The 19,021-nt window shown below is 32.5% G+C and overlaps 7 protein-coding genes and 2 pseudogenes across 9 annotated transcripts, besides 3 other annotated features; 2 read left to right on the forward strand and 7 right to left on the reverse strand.

The window, feature by feature from the left end:
- Positions 1–110: 110 nt before the first annotated feature.
- On the reverse strand, positions 111–3,037 carry TVAGG3_0004580 (ubiquitinyl hydrolase protein; the record flags this gene model as incomplete). The annotated part of the gene is made up of 1 exon (XM_001318749.1): positions 179–3,022. The coding sequence occupies one exon, from the start codon at positions 3,020–3,022 to the stop codon at positions 179–181; it is 2,844 nt and encodes a 947-aa protein (XP_001318784.1).
- An 8-nt stretch (positions 3,038–3,045) lies between these two features.
- Positions 3,046–3,859, forward strand: TVAGG3_0004590 (uncharacterized protein; the record flags this gene model as incomplete). The annotated part of the gene is made up of 1 exon (XM_001318748.2): positions 3,083–3,757. One exon carries the CDS (start codon positions 3,083–3,085, stop codon positions 3,755–3,757), a length of 675 nt encoding a protein of 224 aa, XP_001318783.2.
- Positions 3,860–4,265: 406 nt separating this feature from the next.
- Positions 4,266–5,440, reverse strand: TVAGG3_0004600 (STKc CK2 alpha domain-containing protein; the record flags this gene model as incomplete). The annotated part of the gene is made up of 1 exon (XM_001318747.1): positions 4,322–5,440. The coding sequence occupies one exon, from the start codon at positions 5,438–5,440 to the stop codon at positions 4,322–4,324; it is 1,119 nt and encodes a 372-aa protein (XP_001318782.1).
- Positions 5,441–5,511: 71 nt separating this feature from the next.
- On the reverse strand, positions 5,512–6,205 carry TVAGG3_0004610 (uncharacterized protein; the record flags this gene model as incomplete). The annotated part of the gene is made up of 1 exon (XM_001318746.1): positions 6,011–6,205. The coding sequence occupies one exon, from the start codon at positions 6,203–6,205 to the stop codon at positions 6,011–6,013; it is 195 nt and encodes a 64-aa protein (XP_001318781.1).
- A 363-nt stretch (positions 6,206–6,568) lies between these two features.
- Positions 6,569–12,160, reverse strand: TVAGG3_0004620 (histone-lysine N-methyltransferase ASH1 family; the record flags this gene model as incomplete). The annotated part of the gene is made up of 1 exon (XM_001318745.1): positions 6,605–12,160. The coding sequence occupies one exon, from the start codon at positions 12,158–12,160 to the stop codon at positions 6,605–6,607; it is 5,556 nt and encodes a 1,851-aa protein (XP_001318780.1).
- Positions 12,161–12,520: 360 nt separating this feature from the next.
- Positions 12,521–14,732, forward strand: TVAGG3_0004630 (uncharacterized protein; the record flags this gene model as incomplete). Its single annotated transcript, XM_001318744.1, has 1 exon — positions 12,521–14,539. One exon carries the CDS (start codon positions 12,521–12,523, stop codon positions 14,537–14,539), a length of 2,019 nt encoding a protein of 672 aa, XP_001318779.1.
- A 92-nt stretch (positions 14,733–14,824) lies between these two features.
- On the reverse strand, positions 14,825–16,224 carry TVAGG3_0004640 (armadillo (ARM) repeat-containing protein family; the record flags this gene model as incomplete). The annotated part of the gene is made up of 1 exon (XM_001318743.1): positions 14,917–16,194. One exon carries the CDS (start codon positions 16,192–16,194, stop codon positions 14,917–14,919), a length of 1,278 nt encoding a protein of 425 aa, XP_001318778.1.
- Positions 16,225–16,533: 309 nt separating this feature from the next.
- Positions 16,534–17,195, reverse strand: TVAGG3_0004650 (annotated as a pseudogene). The gene has a single exon. A coding segment is annotated over exon 1 (662 nt).
- A 56-nt stretch (positions 17,196–17,251) lies between these two features.
- Positions 17,252–17,726, reverse strand: TVAGG3_0004660 (annotated as a pseudogene). Its single transcript has one exon. A coding segment is annotated over exon 1 (475 nt).
- Positions 17,727–17,814: 88 nt separating this feature from the next.
- Positions 17,815–17,837: a terminal%2Cinverted (terminal inverted repeat of MuDR-6/TvMULE4 transposon ID:TVAGG3_0004670).
- Positions 17,815–18,673: a mobile genetic element.
- Positions 18,651–18,673: a terminal%2Cinverted (terminal inverted repeat of MuDR-6/TvMULE4 transposon ID:TVAGG3_0004670).
- Positions 18,674–19,021: the final 348 nt, after the last annotated feature.

Consider the following 19,021-nt stretch of genomic DNA (forward strand, 5'->3'; position numbering starts at 1 on the left):
TCATCACAACAAACTAATGTCTAAAGTGAATACAAATAATATTCCAACAATATTGATATAAAATTTCAAAAATGTATAAGTTTAAGATGCTCTAAGTAAAACGATTCATTTAGTACAAAAACTCTTATTACAAGAAAGCTTTATTTCTAAATAAAATTTTTCTATATAATTTCGAAAGTTAGTTCAATATCTTAACTGCCTGGTTCTCATTGCGTTCTAAGAATTTGTTCAATTCGTTGTGGGTCAAAACCATGAACAACTCGCAGTTCTTAGATAACTTAATCAAATCAGCGATGATATGGTGGTCATCAAGTTGAATATATCTAGAACCGACCAACAAAACGAAATTGAACTCCTTTATATGTGTTGTAATCATTGAGAGAATTCTAGACTTAGTTAATTCGAATTCTTCTCCATCATTTACAGACAACAAGAAAGGATCCAAGAAAGTGGAATACAATGGATTAGAGATGTTCATTGAGAAGGAAATAGGTAACAATCTCGCATCAATTTGGTCATTTGGAACAATTTCAGCTCTGATACTTTTTCCAATCAAATTTGAAATTTGCAAATTTTCATTGAAAATGTTTGTGATTCTAGATTTAGTGATTTCGATGATTCTTATTGGAGATTTGTTTCCGAATGTCTTCTGTGAGACATCTTCAAGCAAATCTTTGATCTTCAGTGTCTGTGGCAACTCATTCTTGTACTCAGAAACAAAATCAAACATTTCGTTGTGAACATGGAATGAAATCATGATGTAATTGTCTGCATCGCTCTGTTTGATTCCTTTGACAATCTTAGCTTGTGTCTTGATCTTCATGAACTGTGAAAATTGTTCTTTAACCGCTAAAGCTTCTTTCAATTTTTGAGAACCTTTTGAATTAATAATCATTCCGTCTTTATTGTAAATCAAAACACCATCTTCATCTGGCAAATTCAAGGACTTTCTGATGCACATAATTAAGATTTTGAGTGGCATTATATCAGGAATTTCTATTGTTAATGATTGATCCAATCCTTCAACTATAACATGGACACATCTCTTGATGTGATTAACAAACCTTGGAACAGTATCGAGAACGATTTCTGGAATAAGATTTCTGACTTTCAAAATTCCTTCTTCTTCGTCTTTTTCTTCAAAAGAAATGTCGTATTTGATGTCATCACTTTGGAAAATGAGTTTGTGGCGTTTCAAGTCAGAAAGTCTCGCGTCATCTCTGATTTGGTTGCCCTGGTCATCGAAACAACTCAAATTACATGTTTCTGGTAATTTGAGAATCTGGCCAACGGTTTGACTCAAATGTTTGACACTTTTTGCAGAATTGAAAGGCATTAAACCCATATGTTTGATTCTTGTGTTTGTTCTTGAGAAGAAATCGATGTCGAAGATCTTTGGATTGACAATTTGTTTCGTGTCGAAATCAGATTCGTACAAAACAGCACTTTTCGTGAAGTATTCTCCAACAGATTTCCTTGGATTTAGTAATTCAACTGGGAAATTTTCATCATCGACTTTCCAAAGTTCTTTTTGGGATATTTCGGAAACTAATGATGTCTTCTTGACGAGTAATCTCTTGTTCTCATCGTTAGTGAATCTGATTGCGATGCAGGAAGGATCCAAGTCTTCTCTCTTTTCTTCGTAATAATCTCTCAAAAACTTCGGAATTTCGATTTTCTCGTTCATTACCCACGAACTCTCTGATCTCTTGATGTAGCAGAGATAGTACGCGTGCTTCTCACTCTTCTTGCCACCGAAGTTTCCTGTGATTGCATCATCTTCTGGCACTTTTTCAACTCTTTCATCATTGAATTTAAACCATTCATTTCCTGATTTGCAGTACGCGATGTAGTGGCCGCCCCAGCTGCCTCCGATGTGTACAAGCACGGCAAGAAGGTCGTATACAGCGGACTCTCTCGAATCAGTGTATGGACCAAGATCTAAAGTGGTCGGATAATCGTATTCATCTGTCACTTTTTCCATTCCTGTTGGCGAATTGATTGAAAACTCGAATCTTGAGAGATGGAACATCAAAACAGGTGGTAACTTCTTGAACCTTGTTGATCTGATTGCGTCTTCTTTACGTCCTGTTTCTACCTCGTATTGGTTATCTCCTGTGAACAATTCGTCTTCGCAAATTTCTTGTAGACTCGCGTAGACGTCTTTCTTTCCTTTGACAGTGAGTGTGATGTCGTAGAAGATCTCAGGAGTCTCTTTCTTGAAATCGGAATTGATGCATTTGATCTGAACAGCTGTTTCACCTGAAAGAAGAGATCCAAGTTGGCCGGATAGTTCTGTTGGCTTCAGTTTCTCTTCGAGATTGTCAATGAGTACGCGGATGAACTCTTGGATGTCGTGCTGGATGAAAGAGTCTTCTGCTGTCCAGCCAAATGAGTGAATCAGATCTGTAGTCGTAGGTGATGTTGGTGAGAGCTGAAGAAGTGTAAAAAGACGTTGTAGTTCAAGTGGAATGCCAACTGAGTTAGGAATTGAGAAAATCAATTTACGAAATGCTGGAATGTAGAATAACATTTCGAGAACTGAATTCATATAGCATGTTGATGCCCTGTTGACAAGACCAACATGGCCAGTAAGTTCTCTGTAATTGACTGGTACTGGCTTTGGTGGTGTAAGATCTAATTTTGTATACTCGATTGTGAAATCTATGCCAACTTTTCCTTTGTTCCAGACTCTTGTCATGTCAGGTATTGTAATTCCTTCCTCGATTATGAATGTTTTTGAATTCGGTGTGAATTGTGCTTTGGCTTCTTGGAGAATATGTGGTTTCTTATGGAGCAATTTGACTTTAATGGTGACAATATGGCCATATGTCGGAGGATTTAGTAATGAAACCGCAATAAAATAGAGATCTGGCTTGATTGAACCTGGAATGAGACAATGAAAGCGGTAAACTAGGCCCGAAATTTGATAATCTTGTGAGTTTGCTATCTTCTGCTGATTTAGTTTGTTAAGAGCAGGAGTGTCCCATATTTTGTGGAATTTATAAGGTTGAAGAGCCATTTTTGAAAAATAAAGGGGGAATTGTCTGATTTAAAAAAACAGGGGGATCATATAAAAAAAATGGATTTTAAACTTCTAGCTAAAATAGGAGGTACTTTAGCAGTACTAACAATTGCATCAACATGTATAGCTTCAGTAATCCTTTACCTATCAATGATATCCTCTGTTTTCAGATATATCTCGATTTCAGTTTGTTTCATTCTTGCTATTATTTTAGGCATCCTCGTTTGGCGTGGAACAGATTCAACACCAAAATATGCTTACATCTTTTCAGCGTTTATGAATGTACTCATTGGTTTAATTTGGTTTTGGATCAAAAACTCATTCCATACAAATAGCTCATATTTAAGTAAGGTTACCATGTACTACCTGTTCTTTGTTGCATATTTATCTGCTATTGCTTGCTTCTGGAACTTGATTACAAGAAAGATATTCGCTGCAGAATTAGTTAAGAAGGATATCAACGTCAAACAAGAAACACTTCTCTACGTAGTACTCGTTTGCCTTTATGCTATACTTATTGCATGCCTTGCAGGTATTTCAAGCAAAGATAACACTTACATTGCAAGTATCGCAAAGTATTCCCTTCTCAACTCCATTTACGCTTGGTTTGCCTCAGGAATTTTATCAGTTTTATTTGCAATTTTGTTAATCAGAGAACCAAAGTCAACTAAAGGTTACGACTCAATGGTTGCTCCTATTTCCAATGATGCCGACTTCAAATCTGTTACATAACTCATTCAGTAATCATATCCCTGGGATATTGTTTTGAATGAAACACTTTTTTTATAAAATATATCAATTTCATTAAAATAAAAACATTTCTCTTATACTATATTTTCAATAATCTTTATATAACTGGCGAATAATAAGTTTAAATTTTGATCAAAGAAATTTTGCTATATGATTGATGTTCAGTCATGGTAGCTTAAATTTCCTTGAAAATATAAAAGTGCAGAAGTTTTGAAGTACGTACAATAATTCTCGCAACCGAGATTATCTTTCATTTCATTACGAAATCATTTTGAATGAATTTGTACTTGAAAAACATATAACACCCTTGAACTGAGTTAATTGAGTTAAACTTAATTCGAATGATTTATATTTAAGCTCAAAATTAACTTAATTTACGTATTTAATTTGTATAAACATGTTGAATCTATGATTCACTCTTAATTTAAAGCTTTACAAGTTACTTATAATAGATATGATATGTAAAATGTATTAAAAAAATATTGAGAAATTTAATATTTAGAAAATGAGTTTTTTACAACTATATTTTGATGAAAAATAAATAGATTACTGCTTGGCAGCATCGGCCTGGCGAACCATTTCGAAGAACGGGTGCTGGAGGGCCTCATCTGCTGTAATTCTTTCTTTGTGGTCGATTGTAAGCATTTTGTTAACAAGATCGAGAGCTTCTGGGTCACGGAATTTACGACGAGAGAAAGGAATCAAAGTTTCGAAACTTTGTCCCTTCATCTGTGAAAATCTTTCTCTTTCCTCGCGGTGGATCTTCACTCTGTATTTTCTAGCCCAATCTAAGATTGGTGCTCCTCCAATGACCTCGACAATGGAGTCAATCTGATGCTCGTTGTCTCCGCCATCGAAAACGTGGAGTTTGAGAGTTAAAAGCTCGAGGAGTATAACACCAACAGACCATATATCGAGCGAGTAATCGTAATATTCGTAATCAAGAAGAATTTCGGGAGATTTGTAATATCTTGTCGCGACGTGGACAGAATACTTTCTCATTGGGTGATAAAATTCGGCCAGGCCCCAGTCAGCAAGGATAACTTTGTTTCTAGGCGAATTGCAAAGAATGTTTAATGGTTTGACATCTCTATGCATAATTCCCTTTGAATGCGTATATGAAAGAGCTTGTAATATTCTGTATGTATAAAATCTAATATCTTCGAGATCCATTGTGGAGAAAAGTGTCCTCCATGTGGAGTTTGGAACGTATTCTGTAATCATTGACGGGATTCCTTCTTTTCCATCGATAACGATATCCATTAAGTTGAGAATACATGGATGACCTTGAATAATTGTCAAAATCTTTAATTCACGGCGTACACGGTCTGTATTAACTGGTTTAAGAAGTTTGATAGCGCATTTCTTTTGGCCGTCTTGAAAACCCATGAATACATCAGAGTATCTGCCATCACCAACCCACTCTTCTAATGTATAGCGATTGATATCACCGAAATTTGGGTTCCAAGATCGGAAACGCCAATGGTCTGGACCTAAATCCAGATTAACGTTGGTATATATTTTCGATATGTTTGGATGATTTGGATTGAAGCGGCCATTGATGCAGGCGTTCGAGATATCGAACGGATCGCTCGAGGCCATTATTCTGAGACCTGAAAAGTGACAAACAAAACCGTAATCTGTTGAAAACTGCCGGGTTAGCATGCTTAATCAAAACAGCTTCCAATGAACAATTTTTTAAAATTCGAAAATTGAAATTATTCAACTTTTCTCTTCATCAAACTAAATGCAGCAAGTATTTCGCCTATTTCATACGGCTCATATAATACTATTCATGTGTGCACTTATAATGACTTGATTATGCCGTATTTGAGCAGATTAATAAACATTCTATTAGAAAAATCTCATAACTATTGATGATGTATCGGATCATCATCTATCTTCTATCAGATATTGTCAAATATTGCATTTTAGTGTCTTAACCTTGAGATGAAAACTTCACAATATTCAATATTAGAAATATTCAGATGTTAACTGAGAAATTCACTCAAAAAGTTATTGTATTTATGCAAATCTATGTCATAGTTCAATGAACTTGATTTTGATTATTTGATGAATAACAAATTCTCGACGAATTTAACAAAATCAAGGACGAAGGTACTACACTTTTGGATGACCGTTCTAAAATGCATTGAGTTAAAAAATAGTATGAAAAATTATTGATTATTTTGTAAAATATGTATTAAAACAAAACAAAAACAACATTTAATAACATTAAAGTAATATACAACACGATGATTTCTTAACTGATGTTTGCTCTTCTTTTGATTCTTTAGATTTTGCTTCTGATTTTGTTACGATATCTTCTGAATCATCTGAATCTTCGTCGCTATCCGCCATGACATTATACTGAGACCTAACGCAGCCCTCATATGGCTCTGTCTCATGGTCATCTGGTGGCGCGGTCATTCTTCTTCAAAAATATTTTTTTTTATTTTTCACAACGAGCAATATTTATTTACAATAGCTTTTGATTTTTGCATTTTTTAACTTAACATCATTAGTGTGACACATTCCTTATTTGTAAATTCAAGGAGCAGACTTTCAAGTGTCAGGAAAATGTCGTGTAACTTTATTGTTTACATGGCAATTTTTTAATTCATCTATATTTCGGTATTTAGATAGTTAAGATTTGATCGAGAAGATATAAAAAGAACTGTAAATACGTTACTGCAAAACATTATCAATGATTTCAACATCATACGATACTGGATCAACATATTTTAAGTGTTAATTATGTTTAAGTTATCTTACAAATACGCTATCAAATTAAAAACATTAAAAATATCTATTTTATTAATAAAAAAACTATAATTTTTCAAAAGCTTTTTGTCTGATTATATCATTGACAATCAGTTTGTCGTGTTCGAGTAAGTCTTTAGCAGTTTCTATTTCTGTTGAAATAGCCTGCAAAGCTGTCTGAACTCTTGGCTGCATTGCTTGAGTCAAAGGAGTCAAAGAATACTCATAATTCATGTCAATTCCCATCTCAACAATCTTTGGATTTTCAGCCAAATTCTCGAATGTTTCGATAGAATTTACCATGTATTTATCATCAGGGAAAGTCATAGCGAAAACAACAGGGAAATTATCTCTCAAATCTGCATAAATGTCATTGTTTTCTGGCCATGATTTACAGAACAAAACACCATTGTATCTTATTCTGTATTCATCTGGTTCGTCATCTTCTTCTACGACATAATGGAGTTTGTTTGCATTGATTGCATTGATTTTGAGGATGTTTTGAACACGAATTTCTTCGTCGAGGATTTTGATTTTCTTTTTCTTCTTTGAGTTTTCGTTTTTCTTCTTCTTTTCGAGCAATTTCTTTTTAGTTTCTTCCATTTCTCTCTTTTTCCTTTCTTCTTCAGCAATTCTTCTTTGTTCTTCAAGTTCTTTCCTCTGTTTCTGCAATTCCAATTCTTTCTTTCTGAGTTCGTAATTCTCTTTCAATTCTCTTAATTGTTTCTGTTTCTCCATTTCTAATTCTACTTTTCTCTTCTCTTCCATTTCTTTTCTTTCTTTGAGTTTCTCTTCTTCTCTTTGTTTCTGTTCTTCGAGTTGTCTGATTCTTCTTTCTTCGAATTCTCTTCTTCTTTGTTCTTCCAACAATTTCTGTTTCCTTGCTTCCTCTTCTTTTTGTCTCTTCTTCTTTTCTTTCTCTATAATTCTTCTTCTTTCTTCTTCCTCTCTTTGTTTTCTCTTCATTTGCTCTTCTTCTTGTTTCTGCCTCTCTAATTCCATTCTCTTTCTGTCTTCGATTGCTCTCTTCCTTCTTTCTTCTATTTCTCTTCTTTCTTGATCTTCTTGGAGTTTCTTTATCTGTTCTTGTCTCTTTCTTTCTTCGATTTCTCTTCTGATGTTTTCTTCTTCTTCTCTTTCTTTCTGTTTCTTCATTTCTTCTTCGGTCTGCTTCCTTTCTATAACTAACTTGTCTCTCTTTTCTTTCTCAGACATGACAATGTCATATGCTCTTCGTTTTGGTAGTGAAATATTGTGTTTTTCGCAAAATCCGAAATTGATTTCATCATAAATTTTTGCTTCTTTCAGATTGACATCAAACATCAAATTATATGCGACATCTTCAATTTCTTTCTTCAAATCATCATCAGCTAATTCAAACAGTTGTTCGTCAATGTAATCATCAACAGGATATGATGGACAACCTCTCTCAATAATGTCAAGTTCGTTTTCTTCTTCATCTTCAATTTCAGGAACAATTGGAGGTAAAGGATACGAAAGAGGTTGTCCGACTCTTTGACTTAATGATTTCTTTACTTGTCTGAGAAGTTTTTGTTTCTGTTTCTTCTTTTCTTCGATTTCTTTTTTTACTTGTTCTTTTGCTTTCTTCATTTCTTCTTTTCTTCTCTTTCTTTCTTCCTTTTCCTTTGCAATTCTCTCTTGTTCTTCCTTCTCTTTTGCAAGTCTTTCTTCTTCCTCTTTATCAATAACTTTAAGGATTTCTTGTTCATTATTAATAACAACTTCTTTTCCTTCTTCAACTTTATTGTTTTGAACTGTTTTTTCTTCAACTTTTTCTTCAATTTTTTCTGTTTCTACTCCTTTATTATTAACAATTTCTTTTTCTTCAATAATTTCTTCTTTTTCGATTTCAATTTCTTCATGAATTTCTTCTTTTTCTTCGATTTTTTCTTCGGTAATTTCTTCTTTTTCTGGTTGTTTTTCATCTTCTTTCTCAATAAATAGATCATCTTTGTAATTATCCCATGTTTCATTAGTAATTTTTGGTTCTTCAATGATAATTGGTTTTGTCACTTTTGTGTCACGTTTTTCTTGTTTCATTTCTTGTTTTATTTCAGGTTTAGATTCATGGATAATTTTAGTAGATCTATTTTTGATGTTCAATACTTCGAAATTGGTATCGAATTTGATATCTTTCAGTTTGAGACTCTTCTTCTGTTTGTTCATTTCCTGTTTGAAGAATCTAGAGAATTTTTCCAATTCAGCGAAATCAAATGAAGGAGATCTCCTCAATCTGTCGTAAAATGGCTCTTTCTTGAATGTCATTGCACCTGTTGGTTTTAGATTTGCTTCAAACTTGATGATTCCGTTTTTAGTTTGAAGTCTTTCTTCTTTTTCTGATACAACAACTTCGTCAGACATTTCTTTCCAATCTGTCATTGCATCTAAAAATAGAAGTGGTTTCTGAAGTTTTTCTTCGTCTTCTAAATTGAAATCAGGAGAAATTGGTAATGATATTGGTTTGTCACTGATACCAAGCATTCTTCCAGGATTGTTTGTCTTAAAATCATAGAATTTCCAGCCTTCATCAACAATACAATTAATTTTTGTGAATCTGATTCTTGGCTCTTTCTTTTCTTCCTCTTCTTCCTCTTCAATCTTTTCTTCAACTTTCTCTGGCTCATTCTCAATAACTGGGAGTTCTGATGCAATCTGTTCAACTGGTATTTGATTTGATGGTTTTCTTTTATCTGTTGGCGGTTTTTCTGTCACTTTTTCTTGACCAATTTCCACTTTTTGTTTTTCAGGATTTTGATTTTGTTCTTTTTCTTTCTTAGTATTTTCAATTTTTTCTTCCTTTTGTTTCTTAGAATCACGAGTTCTTTCTTCCTTTTGTTTTTTAGTTTCTTGAACAATTTCTTTTTGAATTTGAATTTGTTCTTTTTTAGTTTCAGGAACTTTTTCTTCTTTTTGTACTGGAGGAATTTCGATTTTCTCGACTTGTATTTTTGGAATTTGTTTTTCAGATTCAACCAAATTAGGAATTTGTTGATCTTGATCAACATTTATTTCATTTTCTTGATTTTGAACAACATTTTCCTTAATTTGTTCAATTATTGGTTTCTCTTCTTTGATTTCAGGAGAAATTGTTTCATTTGTTTGTTCAGGAATTGTTGGTTTTTCTTCTGACTTCACTTCTGTCACTTTTTCTTCAATTTTCGGTTTAATTTCTTCTTTTAATTGATTTTCTTCTTCGACAAAGAATTGTTTAGGATCAATTATCTTTCCTTTCGGACGTATTTCTTGTTTAGGCATTTCTTGAGTCTTTTGTTGTTTCTTTCTTGTATCGAAATCATCAGAATCATCGAAGTATTTTGAAGGAGAAACCAACTCAATTCTCCTTCTATTTTCTTTTCTTCTGTAGATAGGAGATCTTTCTCTCTTTTCTTTTGAAAACTTTTCGTCTTTTTCTTTCTCTTTCTCTGTTTTTTCTTCTTCTTTTTCTTTTGGAACAATTCCTTTTTGTTTCTGCTTTTGTTCTAGTTTTTCAACTTGTTTTGGAGGTAATTGATTTGTTTCTTTCAGAAATTGCAAAACTTGCATCAGTTTTTCTTCTTTTTCTTGAGCTTCTTGTTGTTTCTGTTTTTCCTGTTCTTCCTTTTGCTTTTGTTCCTGTTTGATTCTTTCTTCTTCTTGTCTTTTCGCTTCTTCCAACTGTTTCTGTCTCTCTTCTTCATTAAATATCTGTATTTCATCAACTAAATTTTCAATTTTTTCGTCATTTTCATCTTCTTTATTTTTAGTTTCTTCTTCTTCTTGATTATTATTTATATCGAAAACCCAATTGTTTGGTTCTTCTTCTTTAGTAACGATTGGTGTTTTCTTTGTTTTCCTCTTCTTTTTCTTTTTGTTTATCTTCTTTTTGATTTCTATTTCTTGGTATTCAACATTTTCTGGTTCTTTCTTTGGTTCTACTTTCTTTTCAACAAGAACTTTCTTGACAATCTTTTTAATGAGCTTGACTTTGTTTGTTCCTGCAATTGGAACCCTTTCTACAATGATTTCTTGTTTGGATGGAAGATTTTTGTTGTTTTCTTCCAAATTAACTAAAGATTCACTCTTCTTCTTAATGGCTGTGGCTTTGGCATTATCCAATGGTGCATCTATATACAATGCTTGTCTGAAATCTTCTGGTTTGAGTTCAATTTTCGGTTTTTCCGGTTTTGGAGGTTTTTCTTCTTCAAAAAATTTTACTGGGAATTCTGGTTGAATTCTTTGACGTCTTCTTCTGACTTTGTTGTCTTCTTCGATGGCTTCTTGGATGAGACTGACTGGCGCAACTTGTTTTGGCTCTTGTTTCGCTTCTTCCTCTTCATCTGGAATAAATTCAGGATTTTCTTGTTCGGAATTAGATTCAACTAATGGTGTTGATTCAATATCATCATGATTTGCATAGTTATCATTGTAATTGTCAGTATTATACGAATCATCTGGAATATTATTCTGAGATTCAGAGTTTTGGTAACTTTTGTAGGAATATGAATCTGAATATGATGGATATGAATAATATGAATCACTTTGGAACGTGTCACTGACATATTTCGGATTTCCTCGATTATCTTTGATATCTAAAACGACATTTCTCATTTTATCCTGGTATTCGAAGTCAGAAGAGTCTAAATCTATATCTTGTAATGGTTTAAGTGGCTTTCTCATGTCAATTTCCTTTTGTTTTCTAAAAATTTCTTCTTCAAGTTCGGAATCTGGGTCTTCTGGAACTGGAATAGCACTATCGAGCTTATGAGCTTTGATCCTTTCGACGTATTCAGGTGTAAATGTAATCATTTTATAATCAAAGTCTAAATCTGTCAAAATTTCCAATAAATCTTCTGGAATTTCGGACTTTATTATGTCTAAGTAGTCAGAATCTAATATATTATGATATATTTCGAGATAATTGAGATAAATATCTTCAGGAGCGTCATCTGATTGATCTGTAATGATTGTATCAATTAACTTTGGCTTTTTAGTTTTCTTGAGTAGTCTTTTTTCTTCTGGAGTTAAATAAACTATTGGATTTTGAAAAACTGGTTTTGGTGGTATAAATTGAGTATTAATTCCTCTAAAGCCAATCGATGATTTATCGTTAGATGCTGTTGGAATTTGGATTTCTCGAACAGGCATTTTTTTGGTAGAAATATTTTTTGATAATGTATTGATATTATCATTATTATCTATTGAATTGATTTCATTCTCTGTGGTTGAAGGTTCTTCTGGATTCTGTTGAGAATTTTCTTGAATTTCGGTTTCATTGTTATTATTTTTCTCAGAAATTTCTTCAGATACATTTGTATCTACTTGCTGTGCGTTGTTTTCGATGGATTTAGTTTCGCTTTGCTTTTTTACTTTCTTAATCGGTTGCAAAGAAATTTTCTTGCTGGAACGAAGGAGTTTTGTTATTTGTGAGTTGTTTTTCTTCGATGATGACTTCTTTCCTGTTTTTTCAGGTGCTTTTTTCCGATTATATGCATCAATTTTTTCATTTAAAGCAAGAAATTGATCATTTAATGAATTCTTTTCAGTAGCTTGTTCATTTACATTAGCTTCTTGATTTGGAAGCCCTTTGCCAATTAAACTACCGCTACTTTCCTGAAAATCCATTGAAAAAACGTGACATTTATCAAACTCATTCAGTGGATGCGAAATAGCATTCTTCAGCTCTAATTATCACAGACAAATGTTACATAACATTCAGACAAGACTTTTGATTAATGTATTGATTGCTCTTCTCGATAATAATGCTCAAATTGAAATCTTTTGATTTCGCTGAACTTTATATTTCGTATTTATTGATATGCACTTCTGTCCCCTTATTATTTTATTGGCTAATGATATCTCGATTTCCATATTCTACTGTGCGTCCGAAAAACGTTTTGTAAGCATCACAATTGAAATATTTCCTTTATCAATTTTTTGTATGAGCCTATACAAAAAAATGTATGTTTATAATTTCAATTAATTATGAATCCTGCCTTCGTTTGGTGGAACGAAGAACTTGGAAATCCACCAAACAAGATTATTTCCGCCGTATGCCCTTATCCAAAAACAGTGACGCATATATGGGAAAAATTTTTTCCTTTTTTTATTTATTATATCGACATTTGGAAACCAATTAATCCAATTGAATATTGGGAAAGCATAAGAACACTTATTAAAGACTACTTCCAAGAAATGTTTGTTCCAGATCCAGTCAAAAACTTCGATTTATTTGTTCAATTACTTTATAATGTCAATATAAGATTTCATCCTACAAATGTTCAAGATGCTCTAGATCTGTTTGAATCAATCAACCCTACGAAACGAAAAAACTTTCTATTGTTTGAATTGCCTTTAGTATTGAACGATTATTCACTTTATATTAATATAATATACGAATCTTATGCTCATAACAACAACATCTGGAAGGATATAACATCTGAACTCAGTACAATTTTGGCAATTTTTGGAAACGTTTATATTTTGAAGAACATTCAAACTGTCGAAGATTCAACATGGAGTACAATTGTCAGATTACTTACTATATTTAAGGAGCTTATTAAGTGTATTCCATATAAATCAAGAGAATATCAAACAAATATGAATGATTTGCTTAATGGAATTACATCTATAGTTCCATACGCTCCAGATACTGCTTTGACAACGATATCTAGAATCTTTTTTAATATTTGCAGAGATTCAAATCATAGAATTGAAAATTTAAAAGTTTTTATAAATAGCTTTCTTGAAAACTTACCTCTAGGATCATTTGCATTTGTATATAGTCTTAAATACTGTATTTCCAATCATCCAAAAACAATAAAAAATTTTCATTCGAATATTCTCAAAATAATTCATAAAACTCCAATTAATTCGCCAGAACATTTCGATTTATATACTATGATGATGAAATATGGTCCAAAAGACCAAATTTTGACCATGATTTATCAAAAATCTTTACAAAACCCTGTTTATTATAGATTAGGACTCGATATTATTCTTAACAACCTCGCAGAATATTCAAATAACGCAAGTGTTACTCAATGGGGAATTTTATTCATCAGAAGAATTTGTATTTTTATATTGTTAGCAGCCAATACGCGTAAATACCTCGGAAGATTGCCATTTATATGTAATTTCCTATCACAAGCGCTTAAGTTTGATCTAGATCCTAAAGTTTCAAGACAATTAAGAATTTCTTTAGCCACGATATCAATGAATGAAGATTGTCCTTTCATTGTTCCTCAGGTAATTGATAGAAGTGATGAACTAACACTGAAAGAATATAAATTAATGAAAAGTCATGAAATTTTATCAAAAGAATTGAAATTCTTTCCATTTTCATCAAAGAGATCCAAGTTTGCTAACATTACGTTCAAGAAATCAAAAGAACCTAAGGTAAACAAGCAAAAAAGTTTGAAATTGAAACAAAAAACTTCAAGTAATTCTCAAAAGTCTGAAATACAAAAAGGATCTGATAAGATACATCCAAGAAAAACTATTACAATAGATGATGAATATCAAACTCCAATTTTTGGAAAAATTCCGATTCGGAAAAACGCAAAAAAAGGAGATAATGATAGTTTGCGGATACTAAAGCTGCAGCCATTGCAATCTAAGAGTGTTGCTCCACAAACAAAGAAGCACAAAATTAAAACTCTAAAAAATGATCTAAAAAATACGAGTCAGAAGCAACAACCTAAATCATTGCTCTATGGTAGCATTTCCAAAGGCAGGATTGATTTGAGTGAGAAGCCAAACACCTCAAAATCTTTTTCCAATTTCAAAAAGAACAAAATCGGAAATAAAAAGGCAAAAAGAACTGAAAAGAAAAGTGAAGTTCAATTTTTGCCACAACCTCCTGATTCATTATCTTACACTCCAGCAATAAATCCCAGGAGGAGGCAAGTTATTAGAGATCCAACGGCCACGTTCGAAACAAATGATATCATATTTGCTGAGTTGCCAAATCTTGCTTCAAAGCCTACTAATTTTGTTTGGTAGTATTTATATGTTATGTTTATTGTAAATTGTTTAGTATATTTTAAATTTGTTTTAAAAAATCTTTAGTTTTCTATTGTTCGCTAATAATATGCATAGGTTACTTTATGAATACAATAAAATTTTTACATAAAGTCTATCATAACCATCAAATACTTCAAATATGAAAATAATAGTTATTACTGCGTTAACCAAAACTAATTTCCTTACTCCTTTTAAGTGAAAATGATACAAATTTTGATTGCACAAGGAAATATCGTTTAAATAAAAAACGCACTTTTGAAATTAATTCAAACGGACTATTTATTTTATCAGAAACAAGACAATTCATAAAAATGAAGCTAAAAATATAAGGATAATTTATTCTTTTCGAATTATTTTTAATATTCAGCATCCGCTTGAAGAATTGCGACCAACTTTTGAAATTGTTCTTGAGCATCTGGTGAATTCTTTAAAGCCTCAATAATTTCCTGTTCATTTTCAAAAAACTTGTCCCTAAATTCGTCCATAGTAATACCGCATTCTAATGTGCCTCTTCTGATGTTGAACACAGTATTAATAAGAATTTGTGCGGTTTCAAATATATTTGACTTCGTTGCCAACATTTCAATTACAGTGTCAAGAATTTCTTCAGTAATTCTGGAACTAGTAGGATCTGCGAAGCTAAGAAGATCAATAGCCTTATCTTGGATTGTAGCGCTACCGAAATTTAACAAATCATTTATTTTATCAATAATGATGTAACAACAATCGTCATCCTTATCCCAGACTGGAGAACATGAAATAAGTACACTAATAGTATGGAAAAGTAGTGAATACTCCTTGCTATCCAAGAATTTAAGAATATAATTTTTGATTGTTTCGATACTCAAAGAAACTGACTGTGCAACTATTAATCCTGATTCATTGTATACTAGCTGGTCCGATTGTAAGTACAATTCCATTAAAGTATAAACTTGAGCATGATTTTCTGAAGCTTTTGGAATAAACGAAATGGCTTCCAATGCCAATGATCGTTGTTCGTTTTCAAAATCATCTGTAGAATTTTTGTGATCGTCAATGTAATTCATTAGATAATTTGTTAATATAGTTGCTGTATTTTCTGACATTGAGCTTAGTTTTTCGACGACATAGCAAATAATTGATGGACAAATTTCATCTAATTTTTCTGCAAGGAAATCTGCGATTTTTTCATCTTCAAGTTTCAGAGTCGTATATTTCATAATGTATTTCAAAACGACAATAGCATTTTCTTTTTCATCATTGTTATGCGGCTCGACAATGATGTTAAGTAAAACCATGGTATTTTCGACAGTTGATAATTTATTCGTAGGATTAATTAATGCATAAACAACACTCGCTCCGTGTGATAATATGTGAATTATATCATCTCGAATTTGTGGTTGTGCTTTCAATATTCCCTCGCTTTTAAGAAATTGAAATAATAATTCTGGTTGAGTAGATCCAAAATATGCGGGTGAATACGGTTCCCATTCGCCATTGACAATCGTGATGACTTTAATCAAATTGTTCAAGATAACTTCAGGTTGTATCTGAGGTTTAAGCAATATATCATTCAAGAGCTTTGAAACCTCTGCTCTTTGTTTGTGAGATTGAAAATAAGTATGGTGCGCACTCTGATCGTATATTTTTGACATTGATCAAATGAATGAAATTTAAAGGTCGAGTCAACAAAAATCTGACACATGACTTCACTGATATCATTTCTAGTTAAAAAAACATAGAATACATCATTGATTTTCATATGAATATTTTTATCATTTGTTATACTTCTAAATATTCAAATCATAATGGATATAATTAAGATTTTATTGTTTCATTATATTTAAGATTTCGACAAAAAATCGATTCTGGCTTTTTTGTTGTAGAATAAAGCATCTGTCTATATTGTATTACAATAATAAAAAAAAAGGTATTGGGGCTTCCAGGGGCTGCGCCCCTTCTAGCCCTGAAGATGTTTAGTATAAATGAAGTTTTTATTCGGTATATTCTGAATCTTGAATGTCTTGGAAATTTTCTTCTTCTTCGCTCTCTGAGGTGAGGATTTCTTCGACTTCTTCTTCTTCGCCATTGGGAGCAACAAATCCTGCGATGAAAACTTTGTATATACCTTCTTGAGGAGTCTCTATGATGAAAGTCGTATTGTTGAGGAAATGGAACTCGACATCTTGAACAAATTGGCAACTGCTGTGTGTGAATTTTGCAATTGTGAGAGGCTTTCCTTTATAGCCCTGGGAAAGCTTGAGATAGTTACTGTTCCTCCATATGGAACTCTGGCAGGAATATCTAAAGCAACAGTTGTTATAACGTGGAAATTGTCTAAGAATTGAGGCATAGGTTCAATGCAGTATAGTCGTTTTGACTGGTTGTCTTTTGTGTAGAAATATAAATAGAATGACCTTTCACCATGTTCATTCAATTCTTCCAAATAATTGTATGAATTTGGATATAAACGGACAAATTCAGCAATTTTAACTTCTTGTAAATGCTTCTGCAAGTTCTTTGGAAACAAGTGAATGAACTGGTCAATAGCTTGCAACGCTATGAGATTGGCAGTAACGGGTAAATATGAAGCAAACATGTCAACAAGTACGCCAGGGTCTTTGATTTCGTTTTCAAGAGGCTGAATGGCATCCATGACAGCTTGAAACATCTCGTTATAATCTCGATTGTCTTCTGAACCCCACTGTTCATTTAACTTATCTAACAATTCTAACCTTTGCTTTGCGTATTTTCTATGAACTTTCTCTGAAAGAGGAGTGTCGCTATCTTGTGTGTCTTGAATTTGAGACTTAAATTGTTTGCTAAAGGCGAGATATCGTGTTTGCGACCTAGTGGTCATTGCAGAATGTGTTTCTGTATGTTCGATTGGATGTGTTTCTGTATTTTCGGGTGGTTGTGTTTCTGTATGTTCGATTGGAGTCTGATTGGTATGAACTTCTTCTGAAAATGCTTCTGTTCCGATAGTTGTTGTTGCCTGACCTGTTGGCTGAGCTGTTTCTTTGTGCAAATGCATATTGTCCAACAATTTGTTTGCAATTGTATGAGGAAGTTGCTTTGGTATTATAGGAGGTCGTAAGGGTTTTGAGAATGGTGAGACATAAGTTGTAGGAACTTTAACTGCAGAGGTAGTCGACGAATTGTTTGCGACACTTTTTCTTCCTTCCATTATGAAAAATGAACTGTTTTTTTCGGACTACTCATAGAAAAGTTTAAAATAAACCGTTTTCGTCAACGGTAACCCCCTCTATTTTTTAGAGGGGGGCACAAACTTGCCCAGTGAGGTGAGGTGAAAAGTGACAAGTTTACATGTCAGAAATGTAAAGTGTCGGATTTGAAACAAAAAATGGATTAATTTATTATTATATGATAGAGAGATTTGGTAAGTTACTATCAAATTTGTAAGTAAGGGGAAAAAAAAGTAAGAAAGAAAAAAAAATTTTTAAAAATAAAAAGCCACTCGCTTCGCTCGCGGGAGACAAAAAGAACAAATTCGAAAAAAGATTGTATGAAATTACGAAACTAAGCCACTCGCTTCGCTCGCGGCTTAAGAAAAGAACAGATTCGAAAAAAGATTGTATGAAATTTTAATTCTTTATTTTTTAGGATTGTTAGCTTTGTAAGATTGCTTTCTCACAAGAGAAAACAAGTATAAGGTTTAAGCTGTATGTATTAAAGTTATAAATATTTGATTTTAAAAAAAATCAAGATTTTAAACTTTAAAGGTATTAATTATAATTATCTTTCTTTAGCTTTGCATGCTGTATGCTACTTTTGGAAACTGCTCTATTGTATTAGAATGTTTTTAAATTTTGCACCTAAAAATGCGTAATATTAAAAATTAAGGTATTAATTATGATTATCTTTCTTTAGCTTTGCATGCTGTATGCTACTTTTGGAAACTGCTCTATTGTATTAGAATGTTTTTAAATTTTGCACCTAAAAATGCGTAATATTAAAAATTAAGGTATTAATTATGATTATCTTTCTTTAGCTTTACATGCTGTATGCTACTTTTGTCTTTGAGACATTCCATGATTTAAGTTAAGAAGCTTTAAAAAAAAATGCAAAAAAAAATTGAATACTTTACTGGCTGGGCAAATTTGTCGCCGCCCCTATTTTTTTATTTTATTTAATAGTTACCGTTGGCAAACCGTTCCATCTCAAATATTGAATGAACTATAAACGTTTTTTGTTTTCTATATATACTTTTTTGTCCAACGGTAAAACTTTTTACACAACGGTTTTTGAGAGTTGTCGCCGTTGACTTTTTTGTAGAGCACTCAAAATAGTATAACTTTGTCCGGACAAGTAAGGGTCTATCGTCGCTACAGGAAAAGTTACAGGCGTTCCAAGGAAGTATACTTTGAGAAGCCTTTTCCCCTTATAGAATGAGATAGGACGGTTATTTTACAAAACTGACAACACTTTGACCGAGTAGTTTTTTGTGCTGAACAAAAAGTG

Source organism: Trichomonas vaginalis, chromosome IV (genome assembly GCF_026262505.1).
Source record: "Trichomonas vaginalis G3 chromosome IV, whole genome shotgun sequence".
Classification (NCBI taxonomy): domain Eukaryota; phylum Parabasalia; order Trichomonadida; family Trichomonadidae; genus Trichomonas; species Trichomonas vaginalis.